Source organism: Ammospiza nelsoni, chromosome 1 (genome assembly GCF_027579445.1).
Source record: "Ammospiza nelsoni isolate bAmmNel1 chromosome 1, bAmmNel1.pri, whole genome shotgun sequence".
Taxonomy (NCBI): domain Eukaryota; kingdom Metazoa; phylum Chordata; class Aves; order Passeriformes; family Passerellidae; genus Ammospiza; species Ammospiza nelsoni.
This window is the reverse complement of record NC_080633.1, coordinates 20281673-20306559: the sequence shown is the minus strand read 5'-3', so window position 1 is coordinate 20306559 and position 24887 is coordinate 20281673. Positions and strand designations below refer to the sequence as shown.

Below are 24887 nucleotides of genomic sequence, written 5' to 3'. Positions count from 1 at the left end.
AGAACTGCCTCTCAGTTGGTTTTAGGCTGTCTCTAGGCTGTGTAACAGTATTAAAGCTGTACCTTCTATATTTACTATACTCTGTTCCCAATATCCCATAAATTTAGGGTTTCACTGCTTTCACACCACATGCTTAAAGTCTTACAGGTCACCTCAATGCTTCAAATGAAGTGTTTAGATTCACTTGAGAATGGATTTTTTTTCATGAAAGTCTAAAAACTAACTAGTCTAAATAAAGATAGAACTTTTAAATAATTTTCTGGACAAAATACAAATCTTGGCTTCATAATCTTCTGTCTCTAACCAGAGCACCTTGTCAGCTCTTAGAGGATTTTCAGAGATTCCTAGTGAATAGAAAATATTAGACTCTAGGACCAAAGATCGTCCAAGTATTTGTCAGTCAGACCTTCATTTTGTATTTTCTCTTCTAAATGTGTGAGATAACCATACATCTGAGATGTGTCCTCTTCCTCTTTCCTACCTATGTAAGTAGATCGTTCGTTGACCCCAGTAAGAGAAATAATCACTATAAATAATAAATCCCTCCAATTCGCATTTTCAGTTTATTTGCTAAGCATGAGAAGCCAGCTTTGGGAGTATATGAACAATTGTGCCAACTCCTAGGAAAAGGAGGAACTGTCAGCCAAAAATTCAAAGCAGCAAAAAAAGGCATTTGAGGCCCTCTTGAAAGTCAAATTCTTTTTTGAAAGTTTTGAACTCTATAGGTATGAAACTCTAGGCCCTTTAATTGAATGCCCTGGCAGAAACCCAAAGGCAAGAGCAAAGTCCCTTGGCTCACTCCCAATCCCAATAAGCCTCAGAATGTTAATTTTGTCAAGAAAGCTTTGTTCTGGCTGTCACCATTAAACCATGGTGACATTTGTTGCTATTCCATCAGATGTTTTACACCAAAGTGTTAAATGTGACACCATTGAGAACAATGGGAGTAGCTAGAGGAGGAAAAGGTAAATTCAGAGCTAAACTATTTAAACAAAAGGAATGCAGTTTTCTAAGACAAAATTAAGCACCTCTGTCAACTACTACTATTGACAAGTATTAAAAAAAGTTCCAAATACACATGCTTATAAAATTTTTGCAGCTTTATTGATCTAGAGTTTCTCTTCCTCTGCAAATGATATTATCTGCAAGAAGTTATACAAAATTTTTAATTGGAAAAATTCAAGTTAAAATGAATTTCTTATAAACTATTCCTTTTAATTCTACAGGATACTTGTTTCAGCATGAAAAAAACCCCCACTGTCGAGTGTTCTTGTCTCTTTACTTGTTCTGCATTTATTTTAATCCTGAGAAGTTTACTTACATGTCTTTTCTTTAGATAAATGCTTGAAACGGTAGTAAAACAAAATTCTGTCTATGATAGCCTACTCATATTGATGATGAATAGTGTTTGCTTTTATCTTCTTTGGAATAATCATATCTGAAATAGTTTTTGCTCAGAAGAAGTTGAGCAAAGATTCTATTTTAACATCTTAAAAAATTTTACTCTCTTAGCTTGCTCTATTTTTTCATATTTCTGATGATACAGAAAAGGAAATGATGATATGTGAAAAATGGCAAAACTCTATATCTCAATTCTTTTGGGCACTGTAGTGTCCTTTTTGTCATGATAGAAATCACATACCTATCATGTCTGTCTTAAGAGACCTAGGGCAACTTTGCTATATTGCAGAACATATTAAAAAAAGAATCATTATCTTTATCCCGATACAGTTGTTCCCTTTTTGCTCATGCAGATTATATATTTATCTCTGTAAACAAAGATGGTTATACATCTTTGATACTGCAAAGTAGTACATTAGGGAGTCTATCATCATTTTGTGATGATTTTATAAAGGTCAGTTTTGCGTTTTTCTTCATTGGCTCTTATGAAATTTAAAAATGCAAGTACAATTTTTAAGTTCATGGTTAACTATCACTGCTATATTTGATTTCATTACTAGAAAATTTAGTATTCTAAGTATCATATATAAAACCTTACTTGTCCCTTCAAATATAAAAGTTTCTTCATTTAAGTGTGAAAAATAAGGACCAATATCAGAAGAAAATAAATAATTGCAAAAAAATAAATAATGTTGCAATTAAGTAGATATAAAATGCATTTGACAATTTCCTATTTTACAAGTGGTTAAGAAAAGTAAACAAAAAATACACTATAATAATTTTAATCTTTTTATCAATTAAGTATTGGCTTAGAAAATAATGGAATATTGATTGAAAATTAGAATGATGCAGTTTCTATGAATATAGAATAGGACTATGTCCTGTGAACACAAATATAAAACAACATTATTTCTCCAACTGTTCTTTTTATCTGTTGTGCTTTTATTTTTATATATGTGGGTACTTGTATTATGTTTTTATTATGAGTGAGATATCAGTTTCATGTCAACTACATATGTAGTGAGCATACATCTTTTACATCCAGGCTCTTGCCATTCATCCTGTCAGGAGAGACAGAAGTGCTGAAAGTCGTACGTAGGGTACGAAGCTGGTTGGGATACGTCACATAGGCTGTTCTGCTTTTTCACCCTCTACTCTTCCCTTTCACTCCTCAGTGAGATGAGATAGCAGCTGTTCTTTGGGGGTTCTGATGATCTGCTCTGTAGTAAGTGAAATGGCGTCACAAAAGTCACCCTTCAGTTATTTCTGCCATTCTTGCTGGTTCTTGCAATTACTTTTCTGAGGAAAGGGAGGATTCATCAACACCCTCACCCCACCAGCCATTTCTGTAATGAAAAACTCAGAATTCTAAAGGTAAACGGAATTTTTGGTGTAATTCCAGTTTAAAAGCTATTTTTATAGTGGTTTGGGGTTCTGCTTCAAACAATAGTGTCCACTGTGGCAATTTTTGAGGTTCCAGAATGTAGAGTTTTTCTTTCATGCATTTCTAGTGGTGATAATTATATTTCATAAATGAATAGTAGAGGGGGACTTATAGTAAACTAAATACACTTTTTGCCAATTTAGGACAAGATAATGACTCACTAGTCTTCTTTGTTAGGTATATTATCTTTTATGTAAGAATAAATACAATTTCATTTCCTACATGACGAGCTTTAGAACTATGGAAATTAAAAATTTTAGATCTTGTATTCAATTTTACAGTCCCTCAGAGAGAATATTTTAATATTCTTTAATTAATATTGTAACAATGATAGTTTTGTAGACTTGTGTGAATTTTTCAGTGCTCTCTAGTCATTAATTGATAAGCATCAGGTTAAAATTCTGGACTTATACTGGTGAATTCCAGAGCATGTAGCTAATCAAACTTAACCAAACTTCTTTGCCTGCAACTTCTCTGGAAGAGTGTGCATTACTCTTTATTGTCCCAAGGAGTAGTATTATTTCCTAGTGTGGAAAGCACAGGAAAAAAGAAAACAAATCAAAGTAATTGTGTATTTACCCTTATTTTTGGAACATTAAACTGGGAAAAAAAATTGAAAATGTTTGACCCTTTTTAGAGAACTTGGTTAAACTGTGTTCCTTTCAGAAAGAGAGTTGCTTGAGATTTAGCAGAGAAACATCTAACCAACAGTGTTTAAAAAGCTTCATAGAGAAAGATCATCAGTGATTCCTCTGAATAGAGACAAGAGAGGTATTCTATGAAATCATAATGTAACACAATCCAAGCAACAGGAAATAATATTTTAGGATGGCCTGTATTGTATTTGCGTTGTCCCCAGATGAAGTAAGGAATGATTTATGTGACTCCAGGTTCTCAGAAGGCCAATTTATTACTTTATGACACTATTTTATATTAAAAATACTATACTAAACTATACTAAAGAATACAGAAAGGATACTTACTCAATGCTAAAAAGATAATAATGAAAACTCGTTACTCTTTCCAGAGTCTCAACGCAGAGACCCTGATTGGCCAAAGAGTCAAAGCAACTCACACCAGAATCCAATGAAACAATCACCTCTGGGTAAACAATCTCCAAACACGTTCCACATGAGCAAAACAGAGGAGAAGCAAATGAGATAAGGATTGTTTTCCTTTTCTCTGAGGCTTCTCAGCTTCCCAGGAGAAAAATCCTGTGCGAAGGAACTTTTTCAGAGAATGTGAATGCCACAGGCCTGTTTTGTAGCTCGTTGGTGATGAATGTTTTGTACACAATTTTTGTATACACGTTTTGTGTATACACAAGTCTTGTACACATGTTTTGTGTACAAGAAACTGCAAATGAATTCAATAAGTAACTTGGAAAATTATCAGAAGCAAAGTCAGTTAAGGCCTAGAAGCACAATAATGAGGCTACAGCCTTCCACCTAGCATACACTGCTAAGAGCCTGGGTGGAAGCACTGTGTGCCAGGATGTGGCATTGCTGGGGTGATGCCACCCATGGTGACACACACTGAGCTGTGGACAGCCAACCTTGCCACTGCACATCTGTGCTCACACTGTGAGGCACTCCGCTGCACAGAGCTCTTGGTGCCTTGGGAGGCTCACTCTTTTTGATATTCTAGCTGTGATCTCAGACTGTCTGCAGTCGCTTTCGCCCTTGTTGAACCAGGTTTGTTATTGTCAAGTGTTGTTAGCCTTCTGCCTTGATTTGATTGTCTACCTGCTTCCTTCTTCAGGGCCTCATTTCAGCGTGTTTTGACATACCAGCAGGAGTTTGTTAATGTTTAGTTGGTCAGATAAATATTTTTCATTAAAATCTGGTGCTGAAGCAGCTCTGAACTTATCAAGGACTTCTCTAAGACATTTATTACGTGTCTAATGCCTACTTGTGATCATTTTTATGTTATTGCTTTTGATCCATTCCCTGCTAGTAATTTCCGCACAAAGATTTAGACAGCATGGATTTCCACTCAAAAAAGAGCTTCAGTTTCAATTTTCAATTTATCACTCCTCATCTTCCTTCTTCTACTCTTCTCCTTTGAACTTCCCCTAATAATCTGCTGAGATTAGTATTCAGGAATTCTCCTTTTTTTATTTTTTCTCCTGTCCTTTAAATGTTACCATTTGCTTTTGTTCCACCTTGCTCCTCTAATAGTACTTCAAATAAATGAATATCTAGACACATTTGCTGCATCTCAGTAGGTCTTTTTCTGACTATTCTTCTTTGTTTCTGATCTGTATGTTGCCTTCTTTCATTCCTGATACGTCTTTGCATATTGCACAATACTCTGTGTTTTTACATTTACATTGTGCTGTTGGTTTGTGGTCTGTTTACAGTAATTATTCTCATTTTGTTTTCACTGTGGCATTGTACAGCCTGTAGTTTCAGGCAGACCTACACAAGCAAGTTTTTATTAATTGGCTAATATGGACCTTTAAATATCCAAATGCACTGGAATGGGAAGAGACATCTTGTACTAGATAAAAAGTTGCTTAAATTCTCATCCAACCTGACCAGCACACTTCTCACCATCATTGTAAAAAATGTCCTTCTTCATGTCCAATCTAAATCTCTTCTCCTTCAATTTAAAATCATTGACCCTTGTCCTGTCAGTATAAGTCTTGGAAAAAAAGTCTCTCTTCAGCTCTCTTATGAGCCAGCTTTAAGTATTGAAATGCTGCCATAAGGTCTCCATATATCCTTCCTTTCTCTAAATTGAAATCTTTCATATTGTTTTCATAGCAGAGGTGTTCCATTGCTCTGACCAGTTTTTGTGGCCCTCCCCTAGACCCGCACTTACACGTGCCTGATGTTCTTATGCTGGGGAATCCAGAGCTGCCTGCGGTACTCCAGGTGTGGGCTCACCATGGTGAACAGAGTGGCAGAATCACCCCCTTATCTGGCTGGCCACACTTTTTATACTAAGCCCAGGGCAAAGCCTACACAGTCTTGCAAGTTATTTAAAGAAAAAAGGAAAAAGACCAACCAACCAACTGACTGACCAAAAACAATAACCACACACTCAAACCCCAAAAAATTGTTGTCATACCTGTATTTAACACTCATGCCTTTTCAGAATGTGTCCTGGCAGGTGTGATGTGCAGAGACAGTTTCAGGGTATCTCAACTGTGCCAGAGGTTGCTCTATCAGGCCAAATCGTGTGGATTAGTCCAAGTCTGTCCTGTTGAAGTGACAATGCCTTTTGGTAGGGCAGCTCTACTTCTTGCACTTGTAGGTCCTAAGCTCTCCACCATGCCCCATCCTCACAACCAGCCTCAAGGGGCTGTAGAGGGCCAGGAACAAAAGATGACATATCTCATGTCAACCTCATGTTCATACTTCATGCAGAGCTTGTATAGGCTCTAGCTTGGGCAATTCATGCTCAGGTTTCCTAACTAGTCCACAGTCTAGGTCAGAAACAATATACATGTAGAGTGGACAACATGGGAACAAGGCACTTGTGGGAATAGGTGAAAAACAGCCTTAAGACTTGGTGGTTGGTGGTGAACTTTGTGTTAATAGCAAAGACCATTCAATACCTACAGTGTGAAGTGAAATACAGACAATTTTCATGCTGAAAATGTGTGTGGTACATGCTGTGTATTTGAAAAACAAGTAGTGTGAGTTTTTTAAAAAGTCTTTCCTAAACAATGGTTTTGCCATGTTTGATAAATGAATTTCTCAACACAGAAAACTGTGGAAACAAGATAATCACATGAGGAATCCAGAAAATACATTGTATAAACCTTCAGAGAAAATTTTGTGGGCTTAGTTCAGGTCTTAGGGAAAGATAGTGGCCTTTTGTTCAGTGTTATCAGAATACTAAAGAGATAATCCACTCTAATAATACAAACAATTTATTCTTTGTGCTGTTATTTTATTGATATGCTGTGGAAAACTTGTCATGATGTCATCAAGTCACAACATGTGCACATAGGGGACCAGGAATGAGAATTTCTAATCTACCTTTAATAATACCTTTTCCAGTGACAATTATATTCTTAATTTCATGTCTGTCATTTCCTTGCAATTTTTCTTGAGATGGGAGAAAAGAAGGGGGCTGGGGTGAGAACTTTTTACCTTTTTTGTCCATATTTACATGCAGGCTGCTCAATGGAAATCACATCAAGTAAAAATATCCTTTCTATTCTCTACTGAACTGTCAAGTTCTGCTCATGTTTTAAATGTGGAAAACCTGAAGTAATGAAAAGTTTTCACCATCTTTCAGAACCCACAGCCCACCGAGAGACTGTTGGGCCATTTGTGTTCAAGGGGTATCATGTAAGACAGGAGTTATGTTTCCCTGAAAATTAAGAGTACTGTTTCACATTTCCTATTGATATTACTGTATTACTTATCAGCAACTGCTCAACAGGAAAATAAGACTTGGATGACTTTACAAGGAGAAGGAAAATGTTAGTGATGTTTATCTCATGGCTTAACTGGATCTAGAAAATATAACTGGATCTAGGAATATCAATATCTTTGAAAATATAACAGGAAGATCACAGGAAAACTGTATTTTGTTGAAGATTTAATTAAATTTTCTTCCACAGAGGAAAGAAATTGCCTTATATCAAGCAGAGAGTTTTAAAAATATTTTTTGCAATCTGTTTTTGCAAAAATTTCTATTTATTGAGTATGCTTATATTAGAATTAAGGAACAATGTAGAAATCTACTCCCACTGAAGTATATGTCAAAACTCTCATTAACTGTGACGAGGACAGGATTTCACGTCAACCCACATGTTCTGGTGATATCTCTATGTTATTGTTTCCTTACTTTGGGAGGTTAAGGCCATATGCATGGATATAGGAGCAGCAACTCCATATAACTGTCAGGAAAAATCATTTGGGTCAGAAAAGGTTCACATCATTAGGCAGAAGGTCTAATAGTGATCCCTTTGCTCGTTAGCAATTGCTGCTGAACAGATAATTGACTGTTTATTACCACAAGTGCATTCACAAGCATTGAGAAGAAAGCAGTGAGTGCCTCCTCTTAGGATGCTCCTTATCTCAGCATGGAAGAATTGCCTTTGCAGTGAGCACTGCATGGATCAGAAAAAGTCTATTTGTTCAGCCCAGTGCAGACTTCCCTGGACAGAGATGGGAAGATGTTTTTCTGCAGCCCTTTATATCTTGGTATGCTCTACTGTACAAAAGGGAGGGACAGAAATACTCAGGTCATAACAAGTCATCCTGGTCAATGTGGGACTCTTCTTTCAGGACCATAAGTCCCAGGTATTTGATATAGTAATTCAGCCAGAATCCTGGGGTTTGTTTGCTTGATTGTTTGTTTTAATTGTTTACATGTAAAATCTGAGGAAAACTGTGTTTGGGAGAAAAGAAAGCAGACTTTGTATATCCTTGTAGATTAAGTAAAAATTAACCATGAACTTAAGGTATTTTAAATATAGTTTCATAATTGCAATTGCTATATAGATGTTTATCAAATGGGCAGGCTAAACATGTTGCTTTAAAAACCTAGAATCTCAGAAATTTTTAGGCACTGACAATATAGTACTTCTGCAATAATTCTTCCAGTGCTAATATTACAGAGTGACAACAGGATCTTTTCTCTTGAATGAAGTTTTGTGACCTTAATACAGGAAAGTAAAGACTCCTAGAATATGAAGCCATTAATTCCTCCAATATTACTGAATAGTCTAAAACAGGATACAAATGTGATTCATCCCTGCACTTTAGAGAAATGCTGTGAAAAACATCATAATCAGCATGAGGGTTCACAAGCTTATAGCGAGGCGTGATAAAGTGCTTTACTGAACTAGAACTAGTGTTTTTCAGTATCTTGTAAAACCAAGCACTGTAAAGCATCAAATATTTGACACAAGATTTTTCATATTTGATGTGTGTAACCTTAAGAATGCTGGTAACAATTCATTTGGACACCTGTGTGAAAGGACTTTATTTCAACTTTTGAAGTCTTGAGGCATTAATTTCCAAATCATTCTCAATGGTCATGAAGGAAAGGGGCTGATGAGCTTTGAAGAAGGGCAGTGTGATCTTGAGCTTTTCAGTGGGTATGATTTAAGTGATGCGCTGACCCACCCAATGTTGATAATCTCTCCAGAAGCTGATGGCAGGTCTCCACTTGTGATTGGGTTCCATGCAGCACATAATGGCTCTGATTGCCTAAATCATTCCCCCAAGAGAGGGAAAGCTGGAACAGACTGTGACAACCCAGGCATCCTTTTTTTTTCCCTAAGACCAACTGTTTTGCAGAAGGTTCAGTGGAACAGGTCAGTGCCACGTAAACAGAATGCAACTGGTGGACACCTAAAGGAGAGATTGAGGGAATAATCTCAAGTCCACAGTGCCTACTCCTGTGTTGGCAGCTGAGGATGCAGAGAAACAGAGCCAAGGAGGAATAAATCACCACGCTTGGACTCAGCAAAGCAGTCAATATCTTACTTGATGTGAATTAATAACTACTCAAAAATTCAAGATCAAATCTAAATTTCTCCTTTTTTGAATAAAACCTTTTCTGAAAGAATTGTGTTTTCTTGGAAATAGTTTCCCTTTTAATGTACTTCTTGAAAAATTATTATAGGAATATGTTCATGCGTTCTTGAAAAAATTATTCTACAGTGAAGACTTATGACATGACTTTGATCATTGGATGAAAATATTTTAACAAAGAAGATGCTTTGAAGCTTCATTCTCTGGCTTGACCTTTGTCTGTAATTACAAAAGTTCCATCACCTCATAAGGAATTTATTGCTTTTGTGATGAAAAGTTATTATACAATTTTCTTTATTCATCCCTAGCATTAAAAAATAGGGGTAGTTTACGTCAAAGATATGCAGTGAAATGTGGAGGAGTTTACTTTTAGTAAGTTACAACAAAATTTTTTATGGAAAAATGTTTTGTCAGTTATTTGTCTGGCTGTTCTTTCCTATTCAAACCAAATCAAATGCTTTCTTGCCAGAAATCATCACAGAAGCCTAATCTAAATTAACATGCTCTAACTAGAAATAAAAATCACTAAATAACCCTGTTCACATCTCCTGTGACAAAACTGAGTTACTGTTTATCTAAATTACAAGTTGAATACATTAGAACTAATATCACTATTTTCTAGACATTTGAAAATCTTCAGAATTTTGAATGCACCACAGTATTTGAAATTATTCCATTTTATCTTAAACTATACTTGTATAGAAATTAAGATTTTACTTTGGTAACCTTCAGTGGGAATTGGCTATTGACAGAAATGAGCATCACTGTAAAAATTGAGCATTTGTACAGAACAATATTAACCATTGTAATTCCTCTATTAAGACTTGTCATTATATCACTTCACTATTCAAAAGCCTATTTTGTTCAAAATCTTAAGGGAGCATTCTTCTTATGTATACAGAATGTCGTTCTAATGCAGTTTGCTTTCATGGAATTGGGTTTTTTCCCCTCTTTTCTTTATGTCAAGTACCTTTTGATACCTTTATAGATTTCATTGAGTCCGAATCTTAGACTTCTGAAAACATGAAATTGGGAACTATTTATTCTTATTCAAGTAACAAATGTGATGTGAACTGAGTTTCACAGCAGATGAATTTCTGAAGTTGCTTTATTATATCTTATGAAGTTTGCAGAATTACATCTGTCAAATTAATTAAAGTGGTCAAAGTTTAACCACAGCTGCAGAGAGACTATGTATTGAGGCTCTAAACTCAAAAATTTGTCTTATTTTCAGTTTTAAGTGTATACCTATGCCACTATTACATTTTATGTGTTGTTAATGAGTTCATGCTATATTTCAAAGTATCAGGCTTCCCTGGTGCATAGATAAATGTAAAAAAAAAAGTGGGTGGGGAGATTTTAAACAACACAATCATATTGATAATCAGTATAAGGGTATTCTGAATTATATTCCTCCTAGAGAACTGTGTCCTGTCACTTCTAACTTTGAATATTTTTAATCCTTTTAAAAACATATTCTTGCTTAAGGTGCAAGACTGCAGCTCTCTTAAAGGAAACATGGGTAGATGATGTTGGATAAGGATGTCCTCAGCCCGTGTGTCTGTCAGGACTGGGGACATGGGCACAGGCAGATTTGGAGACTGAAGCTCCTTGCACATCCCACAGTGACATCCAGAAGTGCCCAATCCAATCCTATGCAAAGTTACTGTAGCTGTAGGGGTATTTGGGTTTATCTTAGTAGTAGCAGTGTAATTAAGCTAACTCACTGCCTCTTTTTCTAAATTTGAGTTAATCAATAAGTAAATAATTAATTGCAGGTAGATGATTGTTCATACTTTGAAAAAAAATTGAAAATTATGTTTAAACTGCTGTGTGTTTGCCAGTCAACATTACCATGGAAGGAGATTTGTAATTTTGGAAATTTCCTTGTGTGGCTTTTCCAAATAGTAGATGTTTTTGTTTGTCCTGTTTCCCATTCATAACCATTTTATTGCTATTGGTACCAGTCCAGTAGCATTGTCCCTATTTTAATCTAAAATACCCAAAAGCCTGGGGTAATATTGTAAGGAATATTTGTGGGTATCCTGAGGGGAAAATAAGAATCCCACACTGCTGTGAGAGCAATAAAAAGCAATGCTGTCATTTATTGTTGTCGTTCATATGAAATATATTTTGCTCTAAAATGGCCCATCTGGAGCATATCAATAGTAGGGGAAATTTACCTGTCTTCTTCTAGCATGCTCATTTATTTTGTTTAATGGACATAATATATAAATGAAGTGTAATCATTTTTATTTACTCTGGTGATGTCAGCATCAGTAATAAATCTACAATTCCCATGCAACTTCAAAACAGCAGAAACAAATTTGTCAGTGTTAACATATTTAGACTGATATTATTCTTTTACTTTTATGGGGTTAAGACCATTCCTTGCATCGTTTAAGTATTTTTCCCTCCTGTTACAGGATAATAAATTTCAAGTGTAATGTTTAAAAGGTCTCTGTACATATCATATGAAAAATGGTTCTTGTTCAAAATAACCTTTCTTTATAAATAAATTACAACAAAAATAGTAGAACTAACAGTACTCTGAAGCAGAACCATCATATATTTGCCACTATTTATCCATCATTAATGTGTAGGAATTTTTTACTTAAGTGAGGAGAAATCTGAAAAAAAACATTAGAAATTTTATACAGCATTTCTGAAACTGACTGTGTATGTAGCATGTAAAATAAGGATTTAAAACAATGGCAAAGAAATAACAGTTTTTGAACTCTGTTGGATCAGCAAAAACATCTTTTTTCAAAAAGTGTAGGATTTGAGAAGTCTTTATTATTTTTATAAATTGAGGTTTATTATTTAGTTAAACTAAGAGTACTCTTATCAAATCTTTGACTAATCACCTGCTAGACATTTATCACTCAGCAACAGACAGAAGAGAGGAGGTTTATTAGTCTTCCAGAGAGTATTTCACAAACACCAGCTTCTCCTATTCTCTGGCAGTAGAAAATAATGAAACAAATACAGCATTGACAAGTCTAATGAAGCAGTAGAATATTTTTCTTTAAAAGGTTCCATAGCTCATTTCTTACCTGCCTAATTGCTTTCATCATACTGAAATTTTTATGAGTCTATAATTTTTTTTACATGAATGGTACTATATTTAGCACGATTAATGTTATTGCAATAAGTACCAAAGGAGGTAAAATCATAATATGCCACTTACGATAATGTCTTGCCATCATTTTATATCACAGTGATGTTTCAGTGAATTTACACCACTGTGAAGCCAATCATTCTGCTATAGTTCACTATGATTAATGTGACCACCAGTGAAACCTGATAATAATTAGTCGCTTTCGTAAATTGTCATTGAATAGACTGTATCCCCCAGAATAAATTTAATTTCATTTTAAGTGAGAAACATGGCACATGACTCTTCTATCAATTAATAAGAAATATTTAATGAGAAGTGGAAGTCTACTATACACTGAAAAATGCTTTTTTAATTCTTGTTTTCCTAGATTTTGGTGAAAGGTATCGTAGGAGATGGCTTCACCGGAGACATTGGGCTTGATGATGTGTCTTTTCTGGGCTGTACTCTTTACAATGGTAAGAGTTGAAATGCACATCTCCAAGCTGTGAGCTGATTCGTTGCTGTCATTTGTTAATATTGTTACTAGAAAAGCAAAAATGAGGTTAAAAAATGTGAGTCAGGAAATCCAGACTTATTTCCCTGCTTCTCAGACTCTCATATCCAGGCATCAGAACAAAATAGGTTCTGCTGTGCATGTAAGGTCCAAAAGAGGTCCTTAGTAAGAAAAGTGCTGCTTCCATACTCTTTTAGATCTTGACTCCTAGAAGGTAAAAGAATCTTAGCTGAACTTCATTCTGCCAGTTCAGTTTGATGCAGCTTTCCACCTCCCCCTAATAATTCTTAATGTACTTACAGTGTCAATTGCTCTCATGTGACAGCACACAAATAATTCAGGTGATAGAGAAACCTACCATCAAAATCATTGTTACCAAGGGTAGAATAATCTCTACAGAATTGTAAAATATTATATCCCAAACGTGTATTCAAGGCACAGACTCAGAATGTGGAGCTCACCACAGAACAGATTTTGAGTGGGCTACTGTTGGCTGCAGCAGGCAGTGCAGGTTATATATGGTGTGACAATTGCTCTAAAGTCATGACAGGGCTGTAGAGCAGCAAACAACTTAAAACAGTGCCTGAATATTAGTGTCCTAGCATTTACTCTAAAACACCGTAGTGTAGATGCATTTTGTTCTACTACTCAAAAAATGTCTTATAATTAGTTCTATGAGGAATACCAGCTGTGTATGGTGTTTCTTTTGCAGATAATAATCGAGTGTTTTACCATATTTATACAGGGTAAAGCAGTTATTATAACATTTTGGATGTGAAGGCTTTTTGTAAATACTCAGTTAATGGATTGTGCCTTATATTCAGGGAATAAAATCTTAAAATAACTAATCAGAAAATCCATAAATAATTTCAAATTAGTTATGACAAAAACTTTAAAACTAAACAAGAAATTGGAAAACATAGAGGGTCAGAATTTCAAAGTTCGTAACTAAGAAAAAAATCTTCATTGTGTGTAGAAAGATAAATGGAAAATACTGAAGTATAATGGTGGACAAGAATCAGGTTTTGTGTTCTGTATATTTTTAAAGTTGAGAGCAATTTTTGAGACAGCCTAGGGTCCTGTTCTTGTTTTATCTCCTCCATGCCATAAAAATATTCCAACAGCAAAAAAAGCAGTCAAAGAGACTGTGGGAATAGCCTGCAAAATAGACAACAGCTATGGCATATTCCACCAAATTTAACACCAGTAGGATCAGGTTGAAAAAGCAGGGTTCCCCTGTCCCTGCACACTGGAATCAAGCACTGCCCAATTGCTCGAGGTCCACTTTAGGTGACCAAACACTGACAGGGAGAGGTGCGCTTGGCAGCTTGGTGGTAAAGTCTCTAATAAGAAACATGAAAGATGTTGAATCTTATGAATCCTGAATGTATTGCTTCAGCACAGTATTTAAATGCCCTGACCAAAGGCTATTCAGTGATGCTTGCTCTGGACACAATGGTATTCAATAAAGTATAGACACTAAATTGTTTCAAAATAGAGGAAGTATCAGATCCTCCTTTCTTTTCAGGTGTTGTGAAGGCTCTGGTTATTCAAAATTTCTTCTTCCATTTCAGTGTATCAGGAGCAGAGCCTTAAATGTGGTATTTGTATTGAAAAATTTCTGACCAATAATGTCCTTGCTGTTATTCTGAGTTGTGGATAAATTTATCAATTCATCTAATTGTTACTTCAAAACATTCCTTCTCCTAAGTCTTTTGTTTGAGTGTTAGGACATTTTGAGAGTATCATTCATTTGACTGGAAAAGAATTGATCTAATTTCATATATTTGCTTTCTACCCTTCAAAATAGAAACGGATAATTTATTATCAGTATTAGTGGTCCAGCTGTCAGGGATTAAAAACAAAAATCCTTGCTATCCCAGACACATTTAATAGGAAAAGCCTTCACATGCACTTTTTAATTAACTCAGGTGTATTGCTCAGGTGCATTGTGCACTACAGCTAATAATTTCATAAATTATTAAATTTTAAAAAGGAGTTTTATAATGGAAATTCCTTTTTTAGACAAGAATAGAAAAGGTTTTCAAGAAAAGAGAGTAGGCTTGAAGAAAGGTGCATAGTAAAGAATAGGAGGACAAAAAAAGACAATTGATTTGAAAGAAGTGGTAATGAGTTTGAATGAAATATAAAGGAGGTGGTGGAACAAGGTGGTCACCTCAGAATAATTTTTCTAATGAGAAAATAATTTTTTTTCAGCAATAAATTTACAAGGTAAGAAGGTTACATAGTAATTTCCACAGTCCCTTGTAGTAATCAACATGTTGAAGAACCCATTATCATCTGAATGATCTGTTAGCCTTGGTGCACAGGGAAAATCAGTTTCTGTGATTGCTGTGTGAGTGTTGGCACCAGTTTTTTTTAACTCACTGGGTTAATCCAAATTTGAAAGACTGGCAAGAGGTGTAAATCCTGCAAGTGTCAAAGACTGTATGGATGGTGTGACAAAACCAGTGCTTTCCACTGGGGAAAGCTCCAATTCATCCTGCTGAACAGCATTTCAGTCATTCAGCTGTCCAGGCACGATTCCAGTAAAGTCATATCCTGGAAAAGGGGGGCAGTGGCAAAGGGAGAAATCATTATGAAGCTGGAATGCCTCAGTCCAGGTGCTCAACATCCCTTTGGCTCGTTTTTCAAAGGAGACTTGCCCACTATTTCTACAACTACTTCAGGAACTTCAGTTCCTGCCACGCTCCCCATGAACAACTGCACAGAGAAAGAGTTTGTGTGTCGAGCCTCTGGCCACTGCATCCAGATGATCCAGAAGTGTGATTTCAGACCTGACTGCTCTGATGAGTCTGATGAATCAGCTTGTGGTGAGTGGATCAAATCATGTTCTTTGTTACCTTGCTAGTTTGTGGGTCTTAAACACATTGCGCCATTTGGTATTAGCACCCAGATTCTATTTTAATGTGTTTTTCCCCAGGAATGTAGTAACATTTTACTCTTAATATGGGTGATGTAATGCACTTGCTGCCTTCTGATTCAGACTCAACATTTCAAGTTACTACTGAAATGTGGTAGGGGAAGGAATCCTCAGTTCCCTAATGATTGGTAAACATACATGACAATTTTAAGTAAGCATATTTTCTTGAAATGCTCACTAGTCCAGACTGGAAGAGAGAAAAACTTTAGAGTTTCATCTTTGTGGTGGACATCTGGGAGAACAGTATCCACTTCTTAACTACTTCAATGAGTATGGGTTTTGTTTGGTTGGGTGGTTGTTGGGATTTTTTATATAAAAATTGTTTCAGCATCAGCAATAATTGTGAAATTCAGCCTACTCCACACAGAAGTGAGTTCCAGCCTGTAAAGCTCTGATAGTCTAAAGGAAAACTGTAAGGGGGACAATGTACAAGGTCCACACATGACACCCATAAAGATCTAAGACAATTGTTGATTGCTTCTGAGTTGCAGCAGTTCACACTGTAGCATTTTAGAAGCTGTTAATTACTTCCTTTTGCGTCAAAGAACAGTGCTTGAAATTGCCAAAGCCAGTTAATGAGGGAGACAGACATCTAGAGACAGTGACCTCTCCAGCCTTTGCAAGCAAAACTATTGTCACTGAAAATAAAACTCTGAATTCATTACACATTGTGAAGGGAATTCAGTCACCTCTCTCAGGGCTGAGGGCTCAGTGAGAATAAGTATCATTCCCTCCCTGTGTCTATTTCCTATGTGGGAATAACTGGAAGAAATGAATCTGATGTTTAAGTGCCACAGTATTTTCCTATAGTGTGAAAAAAACCCAGCCATTGAAATCTTGCCCTGAAACATAAATGCAGAGCCCTCTGAATATTTCTCCCTTCAGAACATTATCTTACAAAACATCTTTTTATTCTAAGCAAGATAAATACTGTGGAGGTTACACCTTTACATATTTGCTCTATCTGAGGTCTCCTATCACTTAGATGGGAATTTATCACTTAAATGACAATGCTGAACTAGGACTTAAAAATGTCCGAACTGAAACAGAAATATGATCACAGGAAGGTGATATCTTTCTCAGAGGCACTTTAAGTATAATGCTTAGAGAGCATGTTAAAAAGAGGAATAAGCATTTAATGCAACTCATCATTCTCAGGAAACATCACAAATCTTCATATGGGCAACCCATGAGATCACACTGGCTGCAGTTTGCTTCTTAGTGAGGATATACAGCCTATAAATCAAAACTCACTCGCTCTTTACCATTTTTAGCCTTCAAGAAAGGAAATATCAGGCACATTCTACCAACAAACCATGGTTTCTTGATGCAGCATTTTTATGGGTTTATGGGTTAAAATAAATTCTTGTTTCCCTTGCATAAGTCTCATTGCAGTCACTTAAACTTAAGTGTAATAATCTGTTACAAAGTTCTGGAGAGTGACTAGACTCAACTTGGACCACGTGCTGGAGAATAAATATTCACAGCAGAAATGGAAAATAAAAAAGACTTCTTTACCCTAAGTAGGGTGAGTAGTGAGCTCACTTTGATACTTAGGAAGCAAAAACTCTTTGGAAGGCAACTGCATGGTTTTTTAGTAAGACAACAATAGAGTATATGATACCAATACTAAATATATGCAGTTTTATGTAACTTTCAAGTTTTGTGAGGACTGCTTGAAATCTGGTTTGGTGGGGTTTTTTGGTTTTTTTTGTTTTTTTTTTTTTTGTTTTTTTGTTTTTTTGTTTTTTGTTTTTTTTGTTTTTTGGAGGTTTATTTTGTTTGTTTGGTTGTTTTTTTTTGGGGGGGGGTTAAAGTTATAGTCATAGACTTTGTAGACAATGTACAATGATTTCCTAATGTTATCAGTCTACAGGACTGGAGACAGAGCAATACAGCAGCTCACGGATTCTTGGCTGATTAATTTTACAGGAAATTCCATGTATTTTACATGACAGATTATTAGAATTACCTGAAAGCTGGTCAGAACTCACATGAAGGTAGATACTGAGGTGCAAAGGAATCGAAACATTCTCAAAATTAGAATATGTCTTATAGTGGAGAAAATATAAAACTCATGTTTCATCTCAAAGGAAAAAAACTTTGCATGTTAGTAATGTGTCAGTATTCACAGATACTATAAATTGAATGATTTTTATTTCCATGCTGCTTTTGGGTTGTAACATGAGTTAAAGATTTTCAATTTTTGTATAAACATGAGTAATCACTGTTGATCTCTAAAGTTCTGGAAGTCTGTGACTTTGAAGATAAAGACCTGTGTGGATGGTATCAACCAGCCTTGGAACAGATGTCAGGAAATTATTCCACACTTATCACAAAGACATTCAAGTGGCAACTTGGAAGAGGAGCAAATCTCTACCCTGAGGAAGAGCAGCACTGCCCATTAACTGATCATACTACGTGAGTACAGTTTTTCAGGTGCTTGAGTCTCTTCTAGAGTGTGTGATCTTAATGTGTAGATTGTGTAGAATGTGTAGGTTGTCAAGGGGAAAACCTGCTGCGTTTACAATATTGAAGCAGTTTACTGATTTATTAATGACATGTAATTGACTGACAATAGGTTAAGTACGTATGTAGGATCAATACTACAAATTAATCAAAATTAAAGAAATCATTAATAAGCAGGTTAAAATTTCTAAACATCTTTCTATAAGTAACTCCCAAAAGTTTGAGTATCTCCCCATCCAGAGAAACCACATGCGGATATATGGAGTACAAGCACGTTGCCCCTTCTGGGAAAGCAAGTTTGGAATCCATGGCTGCTCCTGCCTTATCCTCCTTCCAGCACCCCAAAATGCCATCCCAGCAGCTGGCTGCAGGCTGCTGGCAGCACCCAGGGGACTGGTGCCCTCTCTGGTCCCTGCAGTGGTTGTGGCACCAGCAAGATGACCTCTGGCTTGTCAAAACCAGGTGTTGGCTGCAGCTCTTTGCACTGCATTATCAATTCCTGCTATTACAAATTTTCATCCTACTTTTACACTTCTTTTCAAGCTGAGCTCCCTTTTGAAAGCTGGCTTTGTAATTAATTTGGCACTGCTTAATTTAGTTCATTGTGGTTATCCTCTTGATCAGTTTGAGGTGAATACCTTCTCAGTCTTTGTTCACACAGGAAATTTATGGTCACTTTTCTACCTTAGTAGCTATTGTTAGTTGTTAGCTGTTGCTTCCAATTTTGTTATTGCTATTGTTAGCTATTGCTCTTATCCCAGCAGTTTTGCCCAAGGGTGGGCTGTACAAGTTAACACAAAATGTCCTGTGAATTCTGCCCTCATTTAATATTCAACTAACACAATTCAAAACTACTGTTGTTAGAGCCAACTTCAGTTTAGCTGGTATTTTTTTTACCAGCTTTTTTTATTTTACCATTTCTCTGGGTAATGATATAAGTTCATATTAAAATGTAACGTATTTCTATTCTCTCAGTGAAGATTTGTAAATTAATGTTGCATTCTGGGTAGATTCATTAAGATAGTTACTAGCTCCACTGAAGATACTCCTTTGATTTATCTCAAGGAGCAAAAATAAGTTTTTCTGCATGAACATTTGGTTTTAAATGTTTTGGGGTTTTTTTGATTTTTTAAAATTAAGTGAGAAGTGTGTTTTAAAAAAATGAATTAATCCAATGTATTCCAGTTAAAAGTAACAGTAAGAGTTATTGAAAAAGAAATCCCTACAGGTAACTAGAAAATATATTGAGTACAATCAATTTTAAATGCTATACAACTTCGCTAATAAGAAAATTTTTTTCCAGTGTAATTACTCTGAACAGAAAAATACTTGTCTGGTTTTAGTGACATGTATGTTTAGTTTCTGTGACAATAGACCATAGACTGCAAAGATGGTCTTTAAATTAAGGCCACTTCAACAAAATATTTGCTAATTGCTACTAGTTTAAAATGACATTATTTTGCATTTAATCAGCCTGAATTTCTATTGCTATTAAAAGAGTGAGTTCAATATGTTAGTGTCACTGTGTACTTCATTAAAATTACTGTATTTTTACAAAGATCCCAAAACAGCAATACCAAACTCACAAAATCATTCAACAATAGCAAAGAATTACAAGGCTGTCAAGCTGTTTCTAGGTCTCTACATTAGATCTGAAAGGGAAATTTATCCCATAAAAAAGAGCAACTGTTTAGAATAAATTAGCTGTCAAATCTTTCATTGACTGCTCTTTATTTGTTATTTACTAGCCAACACCAACCCTGTATTTGTACTTAGCAAATCCTCCCACAACCTTTCTAGCATAGGTTTACCTTGGCACAGTGATACATGGAATTGAATTACCGGTTTTCAACACATTTTCAAGGTTTAATGCAACTAACAATATATTGAAAAGGACTGATGAAAAGAGAAAGTAAATGATCCATAGAGATTGCAGTTTTCAGGCAATTCTGTAATGTATTGCTCTTGTGATGTTTCGCATGAGATGCAGTTTGGTTCTATGGCTTTCCCCTTCCCTTTGTTTATTGGCCTATAGAGAAGTACAGAAGATAGATGCTTCCAAATTACCACTGGAGATGCAGAGCAGAGCTTTTGTGGAATTAAAACCCTGCAACATTTGTTTTATTTTCTCATCCATTTTCCCCAAATTTCCACTGGTTAGATGAGTCAAGCTGTGTTACTGTAATCCTGTATGTTTGCAAATTAAAATAAAATATGCAGGACTATGTATAGAAATGTTTGGATTCATTCTGATTCAAGAGTAGTTGGCAGTGCAGCTTACAGTGAGTTCTTTCAGCAAAACTACCTGTGAATACTTGTAGTCAAACCATCTGCTTCCCCAGAATAAGTACCTGGGCTAGCCACACGTAGGCTGCTGAATTGTGAGATGAAGGTGTGAGTCTTTGAAGCTATAATTACATTAATTAAGTGAAAGTAATTACTTTGGAAATGGAGGGAACAGCTTGTATGTGTATATAGAAACCAAAGGCTGCTGGAATAGAAGCCGTTATGGGAGTCTGCCATTGGAGCCTGGCTTGAGCTATTCAGTCCCTGGCTTGAGCTAGAAAAAGTCAATCATATGTTGTGCAAAGGGCTGGCTGACATTGGCACTGTGCAATCAAAAGCCACTCTTCATACCTGAGTGTGAGCTCCTGTGATGTGTTTCTATACTTAGCAAATGGAATTCTCTATTGCAGTTACGTTTCTAAAAGCTGCAACAGTAAAAGTATCAGTTTGTGTAGGGTTAAACAAGTGTATTAAATTGACAGCAGCAAATGGATGTCTATTAGTTTATTTCCTTTTTAAACATCTGGTTAGTGATGTTGCAAATTCTCTGACATTATTAATGATATTTGGGTACCACTGTTAATTAAAAACTTTGTAGTCACTTAATTGATATGATAATTCAGGCATCAAATCTAATAAATCAAAACAAAAATGGATGCAGAGGAAAAATGAAGCTGACATGATAATTATTGCTGTGTAAATAGTTCCCCTGATAAACATATTTTTAATACATCTGTCGTTCTTTTGTGTCTTCTTTTCAGACAATCATTACCAGAATTCAGGAAATTTAGGAAAATTAAAAGTTTTAAGTAATATATTTAAGCCCAGCAGTCAAGACATGTTTTAAATTTGAGAGTCTATAAACTTCAAGAGGAGAAAACGTTATAAAGTATTTTGTGGGTGGTTTTTCTTATTTCCTTGGGTTTTTTGGTTTGTTGGGTTGTTTTTCTTTGTGTGTCCAACATAAATACCAACTACTTTTAAGAATAAGCTAATGGCAGGAAATTATTTGCCAGATAATATCAAATTATTTCATTGCAAGCAATCATAATTTAATCAAACTTAATTTTACACTAAGAAAGAGAATATACCCAAAGTGTTTTTCAACTCTTATGTTAGGATGCCAGAGATTAAACTCCTAATGCCAGGGATTAAACTCCTAATGAAAATAAATTAAACTATGAATAATTCAATCCTTTTGCGTAGGTAAAACTTTGCCTACATTTGCCTCATTTTCTTCCTAGAATTCATATTTACTATGTAAAACAAAGCATCAAAGTTTTCTGTGATACACTTGAAGCATGGTCACAGACAGAAATCTTCATTTGGAATTTTGACTTTTAGGATCCAATAATAAATATACTGCAGCTTTATTTAATGCAAGAATTCCTTTTCATACTGGAGAAGGAATCTCTTCTCTGGTGATTTTCTTTTGAGCAACTTTGTGATGTCAGTGTCCAGTTACAGCTCTCAGTATGACTTGTTTCTTGGTGTGTTAAACACCTTTGGTTCCATTCAGTTTGAAATAACTTTTGAACCTCAATCATGTGATAAAGTTTAGATGCTCAAGGTAGAATTTTTTTTTCTCTAGCCCCATGCAAAGAACTTGGTCAGTTGGCATCCAGCATTTTACAGGCTGTGAACAGAAGCAGAGGTTGTCTTCTGCAATAGGAAATAGTTCTATGGCATTCTTTCAGAAAGCTGTCTTCCAAAAAATTTATGTCTGTTTTATTATGGCACGACAATCATATTACATTTTTTGTTTCTGAATTTATTAAGCTTTAATATTAAGTGTTAATGGATGTGGGAGGTTACTAGGAAAAAAAGTTTCAAATCATAACAAGAAAATTTATTCTTTTTTGGAATAACCAGTTGGAAATTAATATGACACATATGGCTGTAAATGAAAACCTGCATTCCTAATGACTGTTTGCTCTCAATTCTCTTTTAATTTTTTAATCTATACAGAAATGCTGAAATTTAATTCAAGGAAAGCCTTTCTTTCTTTTTTTTCTTATAGTTGTTAGATACAGATTTCAGTTACTGACTCTTTAAGACCTATTAGAATTTAAGTTGGAAGGGTTAGTTGGAAGTTTTCAGCAGAGAAAATCTTTCTCTGATACACAGAATTAATTAAATTATTTGAGTTCTTACCTTCCTTTAATAATATTGGAAATTACACATTTTATAACATTTTAATTTTGATTATAGTCCTTTTTCTGAAACAATATCCTCACAGACACAATAATCTTTATTCAGGGAAGAATTTTTTGAAACCTATGAATATATTATGTGCCAAACTGCAAGAGAACCCTGAAGGTTTTGTTCACGTGTTATGACCTATAATATCCCATCCTGTGTTATCGACAGAAGGATAAGTAGTCAAAGAATTTCTGGTGCAGACATTGAATATCTAACAAGTACAGATATGAAAGAAACAAGGTGGTTTTTTTTTCATTCTCCTTCCCTCTCATCATAAATCTTCTCATGCTTCCTAAAGACATCTGCTCCACCACATTTCTTTCACATTCACAGTCACTGCACACCTTAACCAAAAGCTTGGCCCTGCCCATCTCTAGTCCCTCTCCTTCCTACACCACCTGTGGCCTTCTGGCTGAGCTGACCAGCACAATGGGCAGAGCATTGAGAATCTCTTATCTAGCCCAAAAAAGAGGTGATAAATTTCTTCTTGAATGAATGCTTGAATATTAAATTGTCTTTCACTTCTGAATCGTTGCAGCATTTTCTGTGATTTCTCCAGGCAGATACAATGTTGAGGGAAATATTAGGGTTTGCTTTTTCATTTATTTTAACAGAAGGCCTGTTCTTTAAGGCAGTTTCCCGCCTTACAGGCAAATTTCAAGTAAAAGGTACAATATGTATGTGGCTTCCCCATTTTACACTTAATATTGAGGTTACCTTGGGCTCTATATCAATATATGAAGATTAACTTGTCATCGTGTCTTTGCCTGTTTCCTTTGGAATATTGTAATGAATTTTGTATGCTTATGCTAAATCTTTGTATTAAAACTTTTGTTACTAGAAAATATATCAAGTTTTCTTTATATACCTTCTTACATTTTACCAGAACTGTCATATCATCTGGTTTTGACACTAGAAACAAGAATTAATAGGAATCAACAGAAAATGAAGTTAGCATGATGCAAAGGTTGAAGTATCACAGTTTGTCATCACCTTGTGTCATGTTGAGTATATAAGCCATTAAAATATCAATCCTATATTCTTGAAGTGCAAGAAAAAAATGGCAAAAACATTAATATTTTCTCATAAATATGTTTTTTTAGGAATTAAAAGTTAGAATATAGCACCTTATTGACTATTTTTTTCTCAGAAATCTGATGAAAGGTTTTTAGCTAGGAAATCGTGGCTAATTTAAAACAAAAAACCTGCAAATGCATTAACTTTAGGAAAACTTCTGCCTTCTGGTCACTCATGCTTTGGGGGAAAGAAGCTAGAGAAGGCGGTGATCTCCCACAGCCCCAGTACCCTGATAAAGGATGCAGAGGATGTGGGAAATGCAAACTGAAGCCACTGATTCAAACCAGCAGCTTGAGCTTTGATGGCCCACAATTTCCTGATGTGTCCAGTATTCCACAATCCATTCCCTTTGGTCAAGAGAGTGCTTCTGTTCAAGGTCATCCAGTGCCCTACTGGGTTTTCTTGACCACTATTTTGTTTTTTTCTCTATACAGAAACCCATCTGTTCTAATAGCAGGTCACTCACCTGGGCAGATCCCAGACAGATGGTGTTGGAAAACTGAAGAATAATACTTTCAGTGCATAATAGGTGCAATAGGTGTGGGGCTCTGGTTTGCTATACAGATAGTGTTCAGTGTTTATGGACATATACAATCAGGAAAAATGGAAATTTTTCCTGCATGTGAAGGCTGCTACTTTCTGAATTTTGAAATAGCTGATCATTGGGATACTTACAACTCTAAGGAGCTAAAATATCTCTCTCCAGTTTATGCCTTCTCTTCGTTTTTTTTTTTTTTGCTTCTTGTTATTGCTGAAATTTGGTAGGAAATCAGAACTTTTTAATGCAGGGAGTTGTTTGCTTTCTAATCAGGTTTAATTTTCAGTCCTAAAGAAAAAGAATGAGTAATGGGTATTTTAAAAGTCCATTTAAATTATTCTCAAACAATTAGTAGAAGATACACAGATGAATTTCCACTTTGAAAACAGACATGTCCAAAAATTCA

General features: G+C 35.4%; 1 protein-coding gene across 1 annotated transcript in view; it reads left to right on the top strand.

Annotated features, from left to right (window-relative positions):
• MALRD1 (MAM and LDL receptor class A domain containing 1) overlaps positions 1-24887 on the top strand; it is a 233828-nt gene that overhangs the window by 61619 nt on the left and 147322 nt on the right. The window contains exons 19-21 of the mRNA XM_059477538.1: positions 12840-12933; positions 15626-15799; positions 18153-18330. Coding sequence (XP_059333521.1) covers positions 12840-12933; positions 15626-15799; positions 18153-18330 — 446 coding nt within the window. The remainder of the gene's footprint in view (positions 1-12839; positions 12934-15625; positions 15800-18152; positions 18331-24887) is intronic.